At 43.2% G+C, this 21,562-nt stretch overlaps 1 protein-coding gene across 2 annotated transcripts in view; it reads left to right on the top strand.

The window, feature by feature from the left end:
* LOC121541486 (collagen alpha-1(V) chain-like) overlaps positions 1–21,562 on the top strand; it is a 152,258-nt gene that overhangs the window by 47,374 nt on the left and 83,322 nt on the right. For both annotated transcript variants that reach the window (XM_041850524.2, XM_045208033.1), the window contains exon 3: positions 18,574–18,787. In XM_041850524.2, coding sequence (XP_041706458.2) covers positions 18,574–18,787 — 214 coding nt within the window. The remainder of the gene's footprint in view (positions 1–18,573; positions 18,788–21,562) is intronic.

Raw genomic sequence — 21,562 nt, forward strand, 5'->3', positions numbered from 1 at the left:
CTCTTTCTCCCCTCTCCTCTTTCTTTCTCATTGTCTTATACCCTCTCTCTCTCTTTCACTGCTGCTTTTTCATTATTATGTATTTTTGTTTAGTCTGTTTTATCTTTTCTTCCTGGTTACTGTCGCTCAGAGAGATGTACTAGCTAGCCAACATCTCTTTCTATTGCATTCTGGGTAAGGCCGGCATATTTATTTATGCAACTGTCAAAATGTGTTACCCAGACAGAAGCCCAATTTATCTGGAATGTGTTATCAGAAATTCCCAAGAGTTTAAAGTGGTTGAGCAAGGGAAAGAGTTGAAAACGTTTTTAATGTCACATGCACAAGTACAGTGAAATGCCTTTCTTGCAAGCTCTAAACAAGTGTGTGTGTGAGAGAGGGGGATCGGATTCGGCAGTAGGGGGTAGAGAGAGAAAATCCTCAAATCCCATTCTTGTGAGTTAAGTTGACTGAAAATTCAGTTGGTTGACAGCCAAGTGTGTGAAGAATGTCTCCCTGATCACAGCATTTCTTTGGGCGGCCTAGAGGAGGCCTGGAGGAGGCTTGGCCAAGCGGATGTTTGATCCACATCAAGGGTTTTCTTAAAGGCTTAATGCAGAGCTGAGACACAATGCTCTCCAAACAAGTCCTGTTTACTTTGACATCAATATAGAGGCTAAAATCTTAAACTTGGGCTTCTGTTCTGTTTACTTACAGCCTAATGAAATAGTCTCAAGCAACACTCTAGGAAGGACCAACCACAACTCTGTTGTAGAACATTCTCAATATTCAACTTGACAAAAATATAAACGCAACATGTAAAGTGTTTCATGAGCTGAAATAAAACATCCCAGAAATGTTCCATATATCCCTGTTAGTGAGAATTTCTCCTTTGCCAAGATAATCCATCCACTTGATAGGTGTGGCATATCAAGAAGCTGATTAAACAGCATGATCATTACACAGGTGCACCTTGTGCTGAGGATAATAAAAGGCCACTCTAAAATGTGCAGTTTTGTCACACAACACAATGCCACAAATGTCTCAAGTTTTGAGGGAACATGCAATTGGCATGCTGACTGCAGGAATGTCCACCAGAGCTTCTGCCAGATAATTAAATGTTCAATTCTCTACAATAAGCTGCCTCCAACGTTGTTTTAGAGAATTTGGCAGTACGTCCAACCAGCATCACAACCGCAGACCGTATTCACGCCAGCCCAGGACCTCCACATCCGGTTTCTTCACGTGCGAGATTGTCTGAGACCAACCACTCGGACAGCTGATGAAACTGAGGAATATTTATGTCTGTAATAAAGGCCATTTGTGGGGAAAAAAATATTCTGATTGGCGGGGCCTGGCTCCCCAGTGGGTGTACCTGGCTCCCAAGTGGGTGGGCCTATGCCCTTCCAGGCCCACCCATGGCTGCGCCCCTGCCCAGTCATGTGAAATCCATAGATTAGGGGCTAATTAATTTATTTCGATTGACTGATTTCCTTATATGAACTGTAACTCAGTAAAATTGTTGCATATTGCATTTATATTTTTGTTCAGTATAGAACAAACTAAACAACATCGGAATCATGGTAGAACCTTTGAAAAATACATTCCAGAATTTTAAGATTCCAACATTTTAAGAAATGTAAGATCTCAAGCCCTGCGGTTCGGAGTGGTTTAATAACTAGCAGAGGTCTATGATGTGGTCCATATTTGGGTCCAGTCATTCACCTCAACATAGATATACAGTGCCTTCGGAAAGTATTTTGACCCCTTGACATTTTCCACATTTTGTTACGTTACAATAGATTAAATACAACATTTTCCTCATCAATCTACACACAATACCCCATAATGACAAAACAAAAACAGGTTTTTAGAAAAACATAAATAACTTATTTACGTAAGTATTCAGACCCTTTGCTATGAGGCTCTAAATTGAGATCAGGTGCATCCTGTTTCCATTGATCATCCTTGAGATGTTTCTACAAGTTGATTGGAGTCCACCTGTGGTAAATTCAATTGATTGGACATGATTTAAAAAGGCACACACCTGTCTATATAAGGTCCCACAGTTGACAGTGCATGTCAGAGCAAAAACCAAGCCATGAGGTCGAAGGAATTATCTGTAGAGCTCCGAGACAGGATTGTGTCGAGGCACAGATCTGGGGAAGGGTACTAAAACATTTCTGCAGCATTAAAGGTCCCCAAGAACACAGTGGCCTCCATCATTCTTAAATGGAAGAAGTATGGAATCACCAAGACTCTTCCTAGAGCTGGCCTCCAGGCCAAACTGAGCAGTCGGGGGAGAAGGGCTTTGGTCAGGGAGGTGACCAAGAACCAGATGGTCACTCTGATAGAGCTCCAGAGTTCCTCTTTGGAGATGGGAGAACCTTCCAGAAGGACAAGCATCTCTGCAGCACTCCACCAATCAGGCTTTTACGGTAGAGTGGCCAGACGGAAGCCACTCCTCAGTAAAAGGCACATGACAGCCCGCTTGGAGTTTGCCAAAAGGCACCTAAAGACTCTCAGAACATGAGAAACAAGATTCTCTGGTCTGATGAAACCAAGATTGAACTCTTTGGCCTGAATGCCAAGCGTCACGTCTGGAGGAAACCTGGCACCATCCCTACTGTGAAGCATGGTGGTGGCAACATCATGCTGTGGGGATGTTTTTCAGCGGCAGGGACTAAGAGACTAGTCAGGATGAAGGGAAAGATGAATGGAGCAAAGTACAGAGAGATCCTTGATGAAAACCTGCACAAACCTGCTCAGGACCTCAGACTTGGACGAATGTTTACCTTCCAACAGGACAATGACCCTTAGCACACAGCCAAGACAACGCAGGAGTGGCTCGGGACAAGTCTCTGAATGTCCTTGAGTGGCCCAGCCAGAGCCTGGACTTGAACCCGATCTAACATCTCTGGAGAGACCTGAAAATAGCTGTGCAGCCACGCTCCCCATCCAACCTGACAGAGCTTGAGAGGATCTGCAGAGAAGAATGGGAGAAACTCCCCAAATACAGGTGTGCGAAGCTTTTAGCGTCATACCCAAGAAGAATAGAGGCTGTAATCGCTGCCAAAGGTGCTTCAACAAAGTACTGAGTAAAGGGTCTGAATACTTACGTAGAACATTTCTAAAAACCTGTTTTTGCTTAGTCATTATGGGGTATAGTGTGTAGATTGATGAGGGGGAAAAAAACAATTTAATCCATTTTAGAAAAAGGCTGTAACATTACAAAATGTGGAAAAAGTCAAGGGGTCTGAATACTTTCAGTGTGAACTGTATACAGTACCGGTCAAACGTTTGGACACCTATTCATTCCAGGGTTTTTCTCAATTTTTACTATTTTCTACATTGTAGAATAATAGTGAAGACATTAAAACTATGAAATAACACATATGGAATCATGTAGTAACCCAAAAAATGTTAAACAAATCAAAATATATTTTATATTTGAGATTCTTCAAAGTAGCCACTCTTTGCCTTGATGACAGCTTTGCACACTCTTGGCATTCTTTCAACCAGCTTCACCTGGAATGCTTTTCCAACAGTCTTGAATGAGTTCCCACATATGCTGAGCACTTGTTGGCTGCTTTTCCTTCACTCTGCGGTCCAACTCATCCCAAACCATCTCAATTGGGTTGAGGTCGGGTGATTGTGGAGGCCAGGTCATCTGATGCAGCACTCCATCACTCTCCTTCTTGGTCAAATAGCCCTTACACAGGCTGGAGGTGTGTTGGGTCATTGTCCAGTTAAAAAACAAATGATAATCCCACTAAACCCAAACCAGATGGGATGGCGTATCGCTGCAGAATGCTGTGGTGGCCATGCTGGTTAAGTGTGCCATCACACGAAAGGACAGATTTCCACTGGTCTAATGTCCATTGCTCGTGTTTCTTGGCCCAAGCAGGTCTCTTCTTATTGGTTTCCTTTAGTAGTGGTTTCTTGCAGCAATTCGACCATGAAGACCTAATTCACGCAGTCTCATCTGAACAGTGGATGTTGAGCTGTGTCTGTTAATTGAACTCTGTGAAGCATTTATTTGGGCTGCAATTTCTTAGGCTGGTAACTCTAATAAACGTATCCTCTGCAGCAGAGGTAACTTTGGGTCTTCCTTTCCTGTGGCGGTCCTCATGAGAGCCAGTTTCATCATAGCACTTGATGGTTTTTGCGACTGCACTTAAAGAAACTTTCAATGTTCTTTAAATGTTCTGTATTGACTGACCTTCATGTCTTAAAGGATTGCCGTTTCTATTTGCTTATTTGAGTTGTTTTTGCCATAATATGGACTTGGTCTTTTACCAAATAGGGCAATCTTTTGTATGCCACCCCTACCTTGTCACAACACAACTGATTGGCTCAAACGCATTAAGAAGGAAAAAAATTCCACAAATTAACTTTCAAAAAGGCACACCTGTTAATTGAAATGCATTACAGGTGAGTACCTCATGAAGCTGGTTGAGAGAATGCCAAGAGTGTGCAAAGCTGTCATCAAGGCAAAGAGTGGCTACTTTGAAGAATCTCAAATATAAAATATATTTTGATTTGTTTAACACTTTTTTGGTTACGACATGATTCCATATGTGTTATTTCATAGAGAGAGAGTGTACAGCTAATATCTTCCAGAAGGCAGGAGTGAGATAACTTGGTCAAGTTCCTTCTCTCTGTGCTACTAAGCTTAGGCTCTAAGCCTGATTTATTGAGACTGTAACATCCTCCTACATCCCCGAACACCCATGCACACACACACACGTGCACATGCGTACTGATCACTATTACAGATCATCCAAATCATGTAATCAACAACACATTTTGATTAGGGAACATGTTGTCTCATACCCACATTTCACGATGTTGAGCTGTGAGCTGGGAAAGAGCGAGTGTAGACATGCTATCATTAAGTAAACATGTCGAAGAAATGATTCATTATTAGAAGATGGAGGGGCTGAAACAGAGAGCTTCTGTACTGTGGTGATTTCCCATGTTCTCATCAGTGATTATAGATAGACTAGAAGAACAGACCAACAGGACAGTTGGCTTTCTCAACATGTACATACCTCTACTGGTTAGACTGTAGGTAGGGTTTCAAATCTACCAGTAATTTAGGAAAGTTACTGGAATCATCAGCAATTTTGGTAATTAAAAGGTAATCTATGGCAATCAAATCAAATCAAATCAAATGTTATTTGTCACATACACATGTTTAGCAGATGTTATAGCGGGTGTAACAAAATGCTTGTGCTTCTAGCTCCGACAGTGCAGTAATATCTAACAAGTAATATCTAACAATTTCACAACATATACCTAATACACACAAAACTATTAAGGAATGGAATTTAAGAAAATATACATATATGGACAAGCAATGACAGAGTGGCATGGACTAAGATACAGTAGAATATTATAGAATAGAATGCAGTATATACATATGAGATGAGTAGTGCAATATATGTAAACATTATTAAAGTGACTGTAAACATTATTAAAGTGACTAGTGTTCCATTTCTTAAAGTGGCCAGTGATTTCAATAGGCAGCAGCAGCCTCTAATGTGCTAGTGATGGCTATTTAACTGTCTGATGGCCTTGAGATAGAAGCTGTTTTTCATTCTCTCGGTTCCAGCTTTGATGCACCTGTACTGACCTTGCCTTCTGGATGATAGCGGGGTGAACAGGCAGTGGCTCGGGTGGTTGATGTCCTTGATGATCTATTTGGCCTTCCTGTGACATCGGGTGCTGTATGTGTTTTGGAGGGTGGGTAGTTTGCCCCCGATAATGCGTTCGGCAGACCGCACCACCCTCTGGAGAGCCCTGCGGTTGCGGGCGGTGCAGTTGCCGTACCAGGTGGTGATACAGCTCGACAGGATGCTCTCAATTGTGCATCTGTAAAAGTTTGTGAGGGTTTTAGGTGCCAAGCCACATTTCTTCATCCTCCTGAGGTTGAAGAGGCTCTGTTGCGCCTTCTTCACCACACTGTCTGCGTGGGTGGACCATTTCAGTTTGTCGGGATGTGTACACCAAGGAACTTGAAGCTTTCCACCTTCTCCACTGCGGTCCTGTCGATGTGGATAGGGGGGAGCACCCTCTGCTGTTTCCTTAAGTCCACGATAATCTCCTTTGTTTTGTTGACGTTGAGTGAAAGGTTATTTTCCTGGCACCACACTCCCAGAGCCCTCACCTCCTCCCTGTAGGCAGTCTCGTCATTGTTGGTAATCAAGCCTACTACTGTTGTGTCGTCTGCAAACTTGATGATTGAGTTGGAGGCGTGCTTGGCCACGCAGTCATGGGTGAACAGGGAGTACAGGAGGGGGCTGAGCACGCACCCCTGTGGGGCCCCAGTGTTGAGGATCAGCGAAGTGGAGATGTTGTTTCCTACCTTCACCACCTGGTGGCGGCCCGTCAGGAAGTCCAGGACCCAGTTGCACAGGGCGGGGTTCAGACCCAGGGCCTCGAGCTTGATAATGAGCTTGGAGGGTACTATGGTGTTGAATGCTGAGCTATAGTCAATGAACATCATTCTTACGTACAGTGGGGAGAACAAGTATTTGATACACTGCCGATTTTGCAGGTTTTCCTACTTCCAAAGCATGTAGAGGTCTGAAAAAATCCAGAAAATCACATTGTATGATTTTTAAGTAATTAATTTGCATTTTATTGCATGACATAAATATTTGATACATCAGAAAAGCAGAACTTAATATTTGGTAGAGAAACCTTTGTTTGCAATTACAGAGATCATACGTTTCCTGTAGGTCTTGACCAGGTTTGCACACACTGCAGCAGGGATTTTGGCCCACTCCTCCATACAGACCTTCTCCAGATCCTTCAGGTTTTGGGGCTGTCGCTGGGCAATACGGACTTTCAGCTCCCTCCAAAGATTTTATATTGGGTTCAGGTCTGGAGACTGGCTAGGCCACTCCAGGACCTTGAGATGCTTCTTAGTTGCCCTGGCTGTGTGTTTCGGGTCGTTGTCATGCTGGAAGACCCAGCCACGACCCATCTTCAATGCTCTTACTGAGGGAAGGAGGTTGTTGGCCAAGATCTCGCGATACATGGCCCCATCCATCCTCCCCTCAATACGGTGCAGTCGTCCTGTCCCCTTTGCAGAAAAGCATCCCCAAAGAATGATATTTCCACCTCCATGCTTCACGATTGGGATGGTGTTCTTGGGGTTGTACTCATCCTTCTTCTTCCTCCAAACACAGCGAGTGGAGTTTAGACCAAAAAGCTCTATTTTTGTCTCATCAGACCACATGACCTTCTCCCATTCCTCCTCTGGATCATCCAGATGGTCATTGGTAAACTTCAGATGGGCCTGGACATGCGCTGGCTTGAGCAGGGGGACCTTGCGTTCGTTGCAGGATTTTAATCCATGATGGCGTAGTGTGTTACTAATGGTTTTCTTTGAGACTGTGGTCCCAGCTTTCTTCAGGTCATTAACCAGGTCCTGCCGTGTAGTTCTGGGCTGATCCTTCACCTTCCTCATGATCATTCACCTTCCTCATGATCATTGATGCCCCACGAGGTGAGATCTTGCATGGAGCCCCAGACCGAGGATGATTGACCGTCATCTTGAACTTCTTCAATTTTCTAATAATTGCGCCAACAGTTGTTGCCTTCTCACCAAGCTGCTTGCCTATTGTCCTGTAGCCCATCCCAGCCTTGTGCAGGTCTACAATGTTATCCCTGATGTCCTTCCACAGCTCTCTGGTCTTGGCCATTGTGGAGAGGTTGGAGTCTGTTTGATTGAGTGTGTGGACAGGTGTCTTTTATACAGGCAACGAGTTCAAACAGGTGCAGTTAATACAGGTAATGAGTGGAGAACAGGAGGGCTTCTTAAAGAAAAACTAACAGGTCTGTGAGAGCCGGAATTCTTACTGGTTGGTAGGTGATCAAATACTTATGTCATGCAATAAAATGCAAATGAATTACTTAAAAATCATACAATGTGATTTTCTGGATTTTTGTTTTAGATTCCGTCTCTCGCAGTTGAAGTGTACATATGATAAAAATTACAGACCTCTACATGCTTTGTAAGTAGGAAAACCTGCAAAATCGGCAGTGTATCAAATACTTGTTCTCCCCAATGTAGGTATTCCTCTTGTCCAGATGGGATAGGGCAGTGTGCAGTGTGATGGCGATTGCATCGTCTGTGGATCTATTGGGGGAGGTAAGCAAATTGAAGTGGGTCTAGGGTGACAGGTAAGGTAGAGGTGATATGATCCTTGACTAGTCTCTCAAAGCACTTCGTGATGACAGAGGTGAGTGCCACATGGCTCAGTTACCTTTGCTTTCTTGGGTACAGGAACAATGGTGGCCATCTTGAAGCATGTGGGAACAGCAGACTGGGAAAGGGAGAGATTGAATATGTCCATAAACACACCAGCCAACTGGTCTGCGCATGCTCTGAGGACGCGGCTAGGGATGCTTAAATGTCTTAATCACGTCGGCCACGGAGAAGGAGAGGCCACAGTCCTTGGTAGTGGGCCTCGTCAGTGGCACTGTGTTATTCTCAAAGCGGCCGAAGAATGTGTTTAGCTTGTCTGGAAGCGAGACGTCGGTGTCGGTGACGTGGCTGGTTTTCCTTTTGTAGTCCATGATTGTCTGTAGACCCAGCCACATACTTCTCGTGTCTGAGCCTTTGAATTATCTCTATACTGATGTTTTGCCAGTTTAATTGCCTTGCGGCGTGAGTAGCTACACTGTTTGTATTCTGCCATATTCCCAGTCACCTTGCCATGGTTGAATGCGGTGGTTCGCGCTTTCAGATTGCCGCGAATGCTGCCATCTATCCACGGTTTCTGGTTAGGGTAGGTTTTAATAGTCACAGTGGGCACAACATCACCTATACACTTCCTGATAAACTCAGTCACCGTTTCAGTGTATTCGTCTAAATTATTTTCGGAAGCTACCCGGAACATATCCCAGTCTGCGTGATCAAAACAATCTTGAACCGTGGATTCCGATTGGTCAGACCAGCGTTGAATAGTCCTTAGCACGGGTATTTCCTGTTTGAGTTTCTGCCTATAGGAAGGGAGGATCAAAATGGAGTCGTGGTCAGATTTGCCGAAAGGAGGGCGGGGGAGGGCCTTATAACCATCCCGGAAGTTCGAATAGCAATGGTCGAGGGTTTTGGCAGCGCGAGTACAACAGTCGATATGTTGATAGCACTTTGTCAGCCTAGTCCTCAAATTTGCTTTGTTAAAATCCCCGGCTACAATAAATGCAGCCTCAGGATAAGTGGTTTTCAGTTTGCATAAAGTCCAGTGAAGTTCTTTGAGGGCCGTCATGGTATCGGCTTGAGGGGGGATATACACGGCCGTGCCTATAACCAAATAAAATTATCTTGGGAGATAATACGGTCGGAATTTGATTGTGAGATATTCTAGGTCGGGTGAACAGAAGGACTCGAGTTCCTGTATGTTACTACAATTACACCATGAGTCGTTAATCATGAAACACACACCTCCGCCCTTCTTCTTCCCGGAGAGATATTTAATCCTGTCTGCGCGATGAACTCTGGCTGGACCGATTTTGACAGAATATCCCAAGAGAGCCATGTTTCCGTGAAACAAAGTATGTTACAGGCCTTGATGTCTCTCTGGAAAGAAATCCTTGCCCGGATTTCGTCGATCTTGTTAACCAAAGACTGAACATTAGTGAGTATCTATGGCAACTTTGGTAATTTATACTTGAATAAAAAATAAAACAATATTCATATATAGTATTATTTTTTTTATATCTGTGTCCATATTGTCCATGAGTTTCTATTGGATAGACCATATGGTTCAAGAGAAAATAGCCTAATTAATGAAAAAAGCATCTAATCAACAATGGCATTATTTTGAATTAACACTGCAACTCTTCCAACTATTTACTTTTTTCACAACTGTCACCATTTTGGCACCAACACATTTACAATAAAGACATATTGACATAGTAAAATAAATAAAAGTGTGTAAAAACAAATATAAAGGATATTTCTTGCTGAAACCCTCATATTAACACCAATGGGATTCACTAAGTTGATGGTTTATATTTAGGATAATGTTTTACAGCTTTGTAATTATTTTGTTTAAATCATCTTATTTGATTATGTTATATATTTTACATGCGATAAGACCACACACAGGGCCAGAGATAATTACAGACACCTGTGATAATCTGAAGTACCCGAAAGGGCCACTAGATGTCTTGTGATAAATTACATAAACTCTTTAAATTGTTAAAACAATTCTGGTAGTTTACTGGTAAAGTTTCCAGTAGGGGAGAGTAGGATAAGTTGAGCCATTTTTTACATTCAGCATCACTCCATCAAGGGAAATATAGTATTATTTCTAACAACGATATCTAAATATATTTCAGGATGTTGTTTATCCCTGGAAATAATCAGAATTCATGTAAACATTACCGTTTTTAAAACATAGTTTGTCCCCCAAAAAGTGGTCTCTTGGCACAGGTTATCCCAGGTATGGGGTAGGTTGAGACCCGGGACAGGGTAAGTTAAGCCACTTACACATTTCTGTACTGAATTAAATATTACCACTACCTTTTTAAAACCATGTTTATCTTTATTTCCCAAACACAATTCAACACAATCACAATTGCTTTTTTGTATTTTAATCATTTAAGCATTGTTTAACACAGGCTTAACACCTAACAAACACTGTGTATTTTATAAAACACTTTTAACATAGGCCCTGTTGTTACCTCATATCCCAGCGATAATGCATTGATCCCAGTGAAACACTTCAATTTGCGCAACTTGAACGTGCCATTGTTCCAACCATTGTCTCAAATTACCCCATTGCCATTGGTTAAACTTACCCCAAGGCAAACATTTTGACTATATTAGCCCGCACAGCTACAAAGATCCACTTTCATGCTAGGTTTAGGACCTCATATTGAAGCTTATAGAGACCACAACTGATGTATAGAACATTCTTAAAATTATCTACTTTGATTTAGATACAACAATCATGATATCTCTAACACAATAAATTAATTTGGCTTGGTGAAAATCATTTTTTTGGACCTAACTTGCTTACCACTTTTTCCATGTGGTTTCTTCCTTCACAGACTATATGAAATTATGACATCTTCCTAAATATTTGGTCAAATTATACATTTTGTGTATGGTTTCCTAGAAACAAGGGTGGCTCAACTTACCCCACTCTCCCCTAATATACCCTCCCTTTGCAACCCTAACTGTAGGTGTCTCTCTCTCACACTCAGTAGGGTTAGCCAGGGTGAACAATTGGCAACATCAGTGGGCTACAAACTGTAAGGAAAGAGTGATGTAGTCCCACCACCACTCCCACACAGTGACTTTTATCTCACAGTGGTTGGCTATGTCTTGGCTGTAGTAGCTGGGTGGTCTCCTCTCCTCTCAATTCTTCCCTCTCCTCTTTCTCTTCTTCTTCCTACCTTCTTCACTACCTGACTCCCCAGTTTGGAGGAGAAAAAAGGAGTGGTAACCATACACAAAGAGAAAGTAGTGGTAGCCATACAGCTCAAAGAGAAGATGCAACGGATAATTGACAAGCTGAGGGAAGCCATGCCATCATTCTGCGCCACTGATGTCAGTCTTTCTGTCTATCTGACTGGAGTCCGATTGATTAATACAGATGTTCTACCTTTCCCTTTTTCTTTTTAGAGATGACATGCTGTTCATTACTGTCTAATCTTTAAACTGGACCCACCTACCCCCTCTCTCTCTCTCTCTCTCTCTCTCTCTCTCTCTCTCTCTCTCTCTCTCTCTCTCTCTCTCTCTCTCTCTCTCTCTCTCTCTATCTCTCTCTCTCTCTCTCTCTCTATATATATATATATATATATATATATATCTCTCTCTCTCTCTCTCACACACACACACACACACACACACATCATCATCTTCTATTATGTACATTCCCTTAGTCAATACATGTGGAATGTTGCTCCTTTCATGTTGAAGAGGGGTCTTAAAGCCAGTGATGAAAGGTAGACTCATTATCTCACTTTTACAAGCTGACCTATCTGGACGCAGAGCACACTGACTGACAGCTGGCAGAGTTAATAACTGCCCAGGCGCCCTCATTCTGCCCCCTGGGTCAGAGCTTTGAGTATTTCTCAGAAGTGCTGTATGGTTTGGTGGAAGGGTGAAAAAACTGAGATGGAAAGGGGAATGAGTGCATAGCAGATGTGTGGAGTTAGACACAGAGGAATGCCAGCACAGCGAAACCGGAGACACAGTGGCAAACCAAACTGATCTCCCCTCTTTGACCAGTAACTACTGAACACAGCTATTAGCTACAGCACTTATCCAGCTGATCTGTGCTAGTATGACCAAATTATAACCAGGCTATTCACCAATTAAATTGTCCTAATTATTGATTGCTAAAATATAATGGTATTTTACTGTTACTTATACATTTACTTTACTGATGAATTACCCATCACACTGATTGGATGCTGAAACAGGATGTAAGTCATCCACAGCATCTGATTGGCTGATAGGGGTGTCTGGGAGTCATCGGATTGGCTGTTTGGGGGGTCAGGAAGTAATCTCAGAGAGCCTCTGTTTTTGAGGCCTGGCATTCCCAGACTTTTACAGACTTTTCCTGTCTGACGGTGGAGGTAGCTGGCACTGCCAGGGTAAACCAGCCTGTCTGCCACTGGCTCCCCTACTGCTACTGTTACCATTCCCACCACCACCCTCTCTCTCAGACACGTTCACACACACATTCTGTCACACACACTTACTGGCAGGCCTGGCACCAGTTATCCTCATGGTGTGGAAAAATACCCAATTTTAGACAGCGTTGGGAACCAATCATTTGCTTTAAAGTAGGTCACCCCAGCATCTCTATTTGCACATCATCTCTTGCACATCTACAGTGGGGGAAAAAAGTATTTAGTCAGCCACCAATTGTGCAAGTTCTCCCACTTAAAAAGATGAGAGAGGCCTGTAATTTTCATCATAGGTACACGTCAACTATGACAGACAAAATGAGAAAAAAAAATCCAGAAAATCACATTGTAGGATTTTTTATGAATTTATTGGCATATGATGGTGGAAAATAAGTATTTGGTCAATAACAAAAGTTTCTCAATACTTTGTTATATACCCTTTGTTGGCAATGACACATGTCAAACGTTTTCTGTAAGTCTTCACAAGGTTTTCACACACTGTTGCTGATATTTTGGCCCATTCCTCCATGCAGATCTCCTCTAGAGCAGTGATGTTTTGGGGCTGTCGCTGAGCAACACAGACTTTCAACTCCCTCCAAAGATTTTCTATGGGGTTGAGATCTGGAGACTGGCTAGGCCACTCCAGGACCTTGAAATGCTTCTTCACGAAGCCACTCCTTCGTTGCCCGGGCGGTGTGTTTGGGATCATTGTCATGCTGAAAGACCCAGCCACGTTTCATCTTCAATGCCCTTGCTGATGGAAGGAGGGTTTCACTCAAAATCTCACGATACATGGCCCCATTCATTCTTTCCTTTACACAGATCAGTCGTCCTGGTCCCTTTGCAGAAACAGCCCCAAAGCATGATGTTTCCAACCCCATGCTTCACAGTAGGTATGGTGTTCTTTGGATGCAACTCAGCATTCTTTGTCCTCCAAACATGACGAGTTGAGTTTTTACCAAAAAGTTATATTTTGGTTTCATCTGACCATATGACATTCTCCCAATCCTCTTCTGGATCATCCAAATGCACTTCAGACGGGCCTGGACATGTACTGGCTTAAGCAGGGGGACACGTCTCGCATTGCAGGATTTGAGTCCCTGGCGGCGTAGTGTGTACTGATGGTTGGCTTTGTTACTTTGGTCCCAGCTCTCTGCAGGTCATTCACTAGGTCCCCCCCGTGTGGTTCTGGGATTTTTGCTCACCGTTCTTGTGATCATTTTGACCCCACGGGGTGAGATCTTGCGTGGAGCCCCAGATCGAGGGAGATTATCAGTGGTCTTGTATGTCTTCCATTTCCTAATAATTGCTCCCACAGTTGATTTCTTCAAACCAAGATGCTTACCTATTGCAGATTCAGTCTTCCCAGCCTGGTGCAGGTCTACAATTTAGTTTCTGGTGTCCTTTGACAGCTCTTTGGTCTTGGCCATTGTGAAATTTGGAGTGTGACTGTTTGAGGTTGTGGACAGGTGTCTTTTATACTGATAACAAGTTCAAACAGGTGCCATTAATACAGGTAACGAGTGGAGGACAGAGGAGCCTCTTAAAGAAGAAGTTACAGGTCTGTGAGAGCCAGAAATCTTGCTTGTTTGTAGGTGACCAAATACTTATTTTCCACCATAATTTGCAAATAAATTCATAAAAAATCCTACAATGGGATTTTCTGGAATTTTTTTTCTCAATTTGTCTGTCATAGTTGACGTGTACCTATGATGAAAATTACAGGCCTCTATCATCTTTTTAAGTGGGAGAACTTGCACAATTGGTGGCTGACTAAATACTTTTTTTCCCCACTGTATCATTCCAGTGTTAATACTAATTGTAATTATTTTGCACTATGGCCTATTTATTGCCTTACCTCCATAACTTGCTACATTTGCATACACTGTATATATATATTCTGTTGTATTTTTGACTTTATGTTTTGTTTTACCCCATATGTAACTCTGTGTTGTTGTTTTTATCGCACTGCTTTGCTTTATCTTGGCCAGGTCGCAGTTGTAAATGAGAACTTGTACTCAACTGGCTTACCTGGTTAAATAAAGGTGAAAAAAAATGTATATGGTAGTTCTAGTCTCTCTCTCTCTTTTTCTCTTTCTCTCTTTCTCTTTTTCTCCTTTTCTCTCTTTCTCTCTTTCTCTTTTTCTCTCTTTCTCTCTTTCTCACAAACACACACACACAGTTTTGTATTGCTATCCTTGTGGGGACCAAAGAATTTATTCCCATACAAAATCCTATTTTCCCTAAACCCTAACCCTAACCCTAAATCTAACCTTAACCCTAACCTTAACCCTTAACCTAACCATAACCCTAACCTTAACTCTAAGCCTAACCTTAACCCCAAACCCCTAACCCAAAATGTAAACCTAACCGTAACCCCTAACCCTAACCTTCATTCTAACCCTACCTCTAATTGTAACCCTAACCCTAAACCTAACCCCTAAGCCTAAAATAGCATTTTTCCTCGTGGGGGCTGGCAAAACGTCCCCACTTGTCCGGATATTCCTTGTTTTACTGTCATTGTGTGGACTTCTGGTACCCACAAGGATAGTTAAACAAAAACACACAAACACACACACACACATGCCCACACACACACACACACACCTGTGCGTACAGTCTGCAGTAGGGGTCATCCAGTCCCATGGTGGCCCAGTGTGGGCATCAGGGGGTCAGGAAGGAGGACATTCCTCCTAGACACAGGAGCCTGTCATAACCATGGCTATTAACAGCCAAAGAGAGACAGGAGAATGGGCTCTGACATCCGAAAATGTTGTCCTTTTCTTTCTCTCTTCCGCTTTCCTTCCTCCTTTTCCTCTCCTCCCCTCCCTCTTGCCACTAGTTGGATCCCTCTCATGGTGAAAGTTCTCTGAGGCCATGTCAGTCCCCACAGTAACAGCCGGGTGAAAGGTCCCTAGAGTTAAGGAGGAGAGGAGACAGTTCATAAACACAGCAGAGCTGAGAGCTAACTCCACACCAAGCTAATGGGAATGACTTTCAGCACACTGACTGCAGCCCTGGTCATGTAACAGTGCCCTTTCAGGAGTGTTTCAAATTTAGAATAGAAAGAATTCTGTGTTTTTTTGTTAATAAGGAATGATTCAACCCAGCCTCTCTCTTTCTCACCTTATTGTCACCCCAAAACTATTCTGTCAGTCTGCGCGGCAGGTAGCCTACCGGTTAAGAGCATTTGGCCAGTACGAAAAGTACGAAAATGTATGCACTCACTACTGTAAGTTGCCCTTTATAAGAACGTCTGCTAATTGACTAAAATGTAAATGTGCCTGAAAGGTCACTGGTTCGAATCCCTGAGCCACCGATTAGGTGAAAAATCTGTCTATGTACCCTTGAGCAAGGCACTTAACCCTAATTGCTCCTGTAAGTCGCTCTGGATAAGAACGTCTGCTAAATTATGTAAATGTACGTCTCATCATTCTTCTCATGAGCGAGCACTCCGATGTTGCCATTCCCTGTGCTGCTGAGATGAGATGCGTTTAGCTAGCCTGCTCCAAACGGTTGTCTGAGGACTCTCTTCCTCCTCCCCTCTCTTCCTCCTCCCTAGGTCTCTGCAGCTGAGCGGTAGAGGAATGCACCAGTGGCAAGTTGGCAACTCTTACTGTAGCCTGCTCTCATCTTCCTCTTCTTCTTCGTATCATGCTCGGCTCTGCTCTCAAAGCATTTGCCACTCAAACTCAAGCGGCTGCTGCCTCTCTCCCTCTGAGCCAAAGATAATTCCTCTGGAATGCACCGCCAAGACATGTGGACACCGCATGAAGTTATTATACGCCTGTCTTTCTGTCTTTACTGAGTGAAAAAGAGAAACAGATAGAGATAGAAAAAGAGAGATTGACAGACAATGAGGAGGAGAGAGAGAAAGTGGAGAAAATAGAAAAGATCTGATGATGACAACCAGACTTTTCCATCAGTGACTAGAGCTTATTCCACTCCTCTCTTTCCTTTCCTCCCTCCTTCCCTCACTACCTCTCTCTTTCTCCAGTGTCTTTCTGCTCCTTCCTAACCTCAGGCTCCGGAACCTTCCCACTGCTCCCCTGTCAAGGCACCTTAGCCTCCGAGCCCTCTGATTGGCTGAGACAGAGACGCTCTAATGCTGAGTTTCCACGGTGACCACAGCCTGGGTTCCATTACTAGGGGAGGGGGTTAGGGCCTGTGAGGTGCTATAAAACCACAGCAACCACAGCCCCGGCCCTAGCTTCTCTTTTACTGTCTGATCCAAATGTTCTGGAAAGATCTTCCCTTCCCAGACTAGGAGTTATTAGTCTGGAGTTCCTTAAATTGTCAACTTAGAAAATAAATGGAGAGGTGTACAAAGCTATAGGACGATTTTACGTCTCAACTGCAGAATTTACTAACCTCAGTCTCAGTCTAAATGAGCAAATATATCCCAACAATATGCTAGTTTAGTAGTACACCATAACTTTAGCTCCACACTCTCAGATTCTTCCTTTGTAGTTAGAAATCCACTCTGCTAAAACAACTAACATGCTAAGACTTAATTCAGTCATGATGGTTGATCATGATGGTTTCAATAAACTCAGCAGGCTGCTTCTCTCATTTCCCCTTAAAACAAAAGCAGCTCTCTAGTCGTGGGAGCTATGAGCGGTGACTGAGTCTGACCTGCACATGTATGTGAGGGCCCCATAGGAAGCAAGGCCCTCCTCCTTGTTGGTGGGCTGAGAATGACCCACAAGGCCTTGCTCTCAGGGAGTATGTCTCACAGATGTGGCTGGCGTTCACAAAATGGAGGGAGAGTTTAAACTAGACATGCAGATAAAGGGATGGAGGGAGGGATGAAGGTAAGCGGGAGGCGGGGGCTCCTCAATAGTGGGAGAGGGGGTTGAAACTTCCCTTTCACTACTCTTTCTTTTTCAACCTGTGTTTTGTTGTACTGTAAGTACTCCTTTAATCCCTCTTGCTTCCCCTCTCTGTCTCTATGTCTGGTGGATGGATCAGGTCTTGGAGAGGAGGAGAGGAAAGGAGGAGAGGAGGAGAGGGGTTTGGGAAAGTGGGAAAGTGTTTTCGACAGCCACCCAGGGACCACATGCTATCCTCATTACCGTGTACTCCTTCCTGTCCTACTCTCTCTCTCTCTCTCTCTCTCTCTCTCTCTCTCTCTCTCTCTCTCTCTCTTCCAGACTTTTCTCTCCATCCCTCCTGTCTCTGTGGTGTTCTGTTCAGCATTCTGGGCAGTGGTGGAGGGTTGGAATGAGCTCTTGTATGTTTTAGATGCTCCAAGACGTTGTTACGATGTCTCCTCTGTCTCCTCTGTCCAAGACGTTGTCGTCTCCTCTGTCCCATGTTCATCATCTTCCCCGTTTCCTCTGTCTGGTTCAGTACATAACAATTTCTTGACTGTGTGCCTTTGAAGATTATGATAGTACAGTTTTCGGTGCAGTACACCTTTTAATTTGATGGACTGTACATTTGGATTTTACTTAGATGATTAGTTACTCTCTTGAAAACAATGCTTTTCATCAAACCCAGGCAGGTGTGTGGTCCTCTGTCTCTCCATATTCAGCATGTTGCCATTTAGCAGACACTTTTATCCAAAGCGACTTACAGTCATGCGTGCATAGATTTTTGTGTATGGGTGGTCCCGGGGATCGAACCCATTACCTTGGCGTTAAAAGCGCCGTGCTCTACCAGCTGAGCTACAGAGGACCACATGAACTGGTGTATTATAACCTCCCGCCCCCTCCTCTCTCTCTCTCTCTCTCTCCTCTCTCTCTCTCTCTCTCTCTCTCTCTCTCTCTCTCGTCTCTCTCTCTCTCTCTCTCTCTCTCTCTCTCTCTCTCTCTCTCTCTCTCTCTCTCTCTCTCTCTCTCTCTCTCTCTCTCTCTCTCTCTCTCTCTCTCTCTTCTTCTCTCTCTCTCTCTCTCTCTCTCTCTCTCGCTCTCCCTCTCCCCTCCCCAGCTGATGTGTTCCCTGAGGACTTCTCCATCCTGGCTACGGTGAAGCCTAAGAAGGGCTCCCAGTCCTTCCTCATGTCTGTGTATAACGAGCAGGGCATCCAGCAGCTGGGGGTAGAGGTGGGACGCTCCCCTGTCTTCCTGTATGAGGACCACACAGGCAAACCCAGCCCAGAGGACTACCCCCTCTTCAGGGGACTCAACCTGGCTGATGGAAAGTACGTACTACGTCGGTATTAGTATGTTTACCTGTCTAATATTTTGACATATAATACACTAAAGTTATACTGTACTGTTTAGCATTGTATATGAAAGTACCCCCCTCTTCATAGGACTCAACCTGGCCAACGGAAAGTAGGTTCCCCTCATTCCACATACAGTATTACTATGTCATTATATAGTAAATTGATATCATTACATAGTACACTATAGTACTTTATAGTCAAACTATCCCCTCTTCAGAGGACTCAACCTTACCAATGAAAGGTAAGGTAGGTTAACCTTGTCTGATACCATACTATAAAATAAAAGAAACCATAGTAGGCCTACTGCATACTTTATCACTCTGCCTAAATCAAATCAAATCAAATTTTATTGGCCACGTACACATACACTGAGTGTACAAAACATTATGAACACCTACCTGCTCTTTCCATGACAGAGATTGACCAGGTGAATCCAGGTGAAAGCTATGATCCCTTATTGATGTCACTTGTTAAACTGACTTCAATCAGTGTAGATGAAGGGGAGGAGACAGGTTTAAGAAGGATTTTTAAGCCTCTGGACAATTGAGACATGGATTGTGTATGTGTACCTTTCAGAGGGTGAATGGGCAAGACAAAAGTGCCTTTGAACGGGGTATGGTAGTAGGTGCCAGGCGCACTGGTTTGTGTCAAGAACTGCAGCACTGCTGGGTTTTTCCACGCTCAATCGTTTCCAGTGTGTATCAAGAATGGTCTACCACCCAAAGGACATCCAGACAATTTGACACCACTGTGGAAAGCATTGTAGTCAACATGGGCCAGTATCCCTGTGGAACGCTTTCGACAACTTATAGAGTCCATACCCCAACGAATTGAGGCTGTTCTGAGGGCAAAAGGTGGGGTGCAACTCAATATTAGGAAGGTGTTCTTAATGTTTTTTACACTCAGTGTGTTTAGCAGATGTTATCGCAGGTACAGCGAAATGCTTATGTTTCTAGCACCAGTGCAGTATACGTAACAATACAAAACAATACACACAAATCCCAAAAATAAAAGGAAAGTAATTAAGCTTGTAAACTATTATATACAGTTGAAGTCAGAAGTTGACATACATCTTAGCCAAATACATTTAAACTCAGTTTTTCACAATTCCTGACATTTAATCCTAGTAAAAGGTCCCTGTCTTAGGTCAGTTAGGATCACCACTTTATTTTAAGAATGTGAAATGTCAGAATAATAGTAGAGAGAATGATTTATTTCAGCTTTTATTTCTTTCATCACATTCCCAGTGGGTCAGAAGTTTACATACACTCAATTAGTATTTTGTAGCATTGCCTTTAAATTGTTTAACTTGGGTCAAAATTTGGGTAGCCTTCCACAAGCTTCCCACAATAAGTTGGGTGAATTTTGGCCCATTCCTCCTGACGGAGCTGGTGTAACTGAGTCAGGTTTTTAGGCCTCCTTGCTCGCACACGCTTTTTCAGTTCTGCCCACAAATGTTCTATAGGATTGAGGTCAGGATTTTGTGTTGCCCACTCCAATACCTTGACTTTGTTGTCCTTAAGACATTTTGCTACAACTTTGGAAGTATATTTGGGGTCATTGTCCATTTGGAAGACCCATTTGCGACCAAGCTTTCACTTCCTGACTGATGTCTTGAGATGTTGCGTCAATATATCCACATAATTTTACTTCCTCATGATGCCATCTATTTTGTGAAGTGCACCAGTCCCCCCTGCAGCAAAGCACCCCCACAGCATGATGCTGTCACCCCCGTGCTTCACGGTTGGGATGGTGTTATTCGGCTTGCAAGCATTCCCCTTTTTCCTCCAAACACAACGATGGTCATTATGGCCAAACAGTTCTATTTTTGTTTCATCAGACTAGAGGACATTTCTCCAAAAAGTACGATCTTTGTCCCCATATGCAGTTGCAAATCGTAGTCTGGCTTTTTTATGGCGGTTTTGGAGCAGTGGCTTCTTCCTTGCTGAGCGGCCTTTCAGGTTATGTCGATATAGGACTCGTTTTTACTGTGGATAAAGATACTTTTGTACCTGTTTCCTCCAGCATCTTCACATGGTCCTTTGCTGTTGTTCTGGGATTGATTTGCACTTTTCGCACCAAAGTACGTTCAGCTCTAGGAGAATGAACGCTTCTCCTTCCTGAGCGGTATGACGGCTGCGTGGTCCCATGGTGTTTATACTTGTGTACTATTGTTTGTACAGATGAACGTGGTACCTTCAGGCATTTGGAAATTATTTTTCTGAGGTCTTGGCTGATTTCTTTGGATTTTCCCATGATGTCAATCAAAGAGGCACTGAGTTTGAAGGTAGGCCTTGAAATACATCCACAGGTATACCTCCAATTGACTCAAATGATGTCAATTAGCCTATCAGAAGCTTCTAAAGCCATGACATCATTTTCTGGAATTTTCCAAGCTGTTTAAAGGCACAGTCAAATTAGTGTATGTAAACTTCTGAACCACTGGAATTGTGATACAGTGAATTATAAGTGAAATTATCTGTCCGTAATCAATTGTTGGAAAAATTACTTGTGTCATGCACAAAGTAGATGTCCTAACCGACTTGCCAAAACTATAGTTTGTTAAAAAGAAATATGTGGAGTGGTTGAAAAACAAGTTTTAATGACTCCAACCTAAGTGTATGTAAACTTCCGACTTCAACTGTACAATGTCATACACATACTGCATTATATCACACTAGCCACTCTTCAGAGGACTCTGTTATATTGTACCATATAATAATACAATATACACCGTTTAGCAGAAAC

The sequence above is a fragment of the Coregonus clupeaformis genome, chromosome 27 (genome assembly GCF_020615455.1).
Source record: "Coregonus clupeaformis isolate EN_2021a chromosome 27, ASM2061545v1, whole genome shotgun sequence".
NCBI classification, from domain to species: domain Eukaryota; kingdom Metazoa; phylum Chordata; class Actinopteri; order Salmoniformes; family Salmonidae; genus Coregonus; species Coregonus clupeaformis.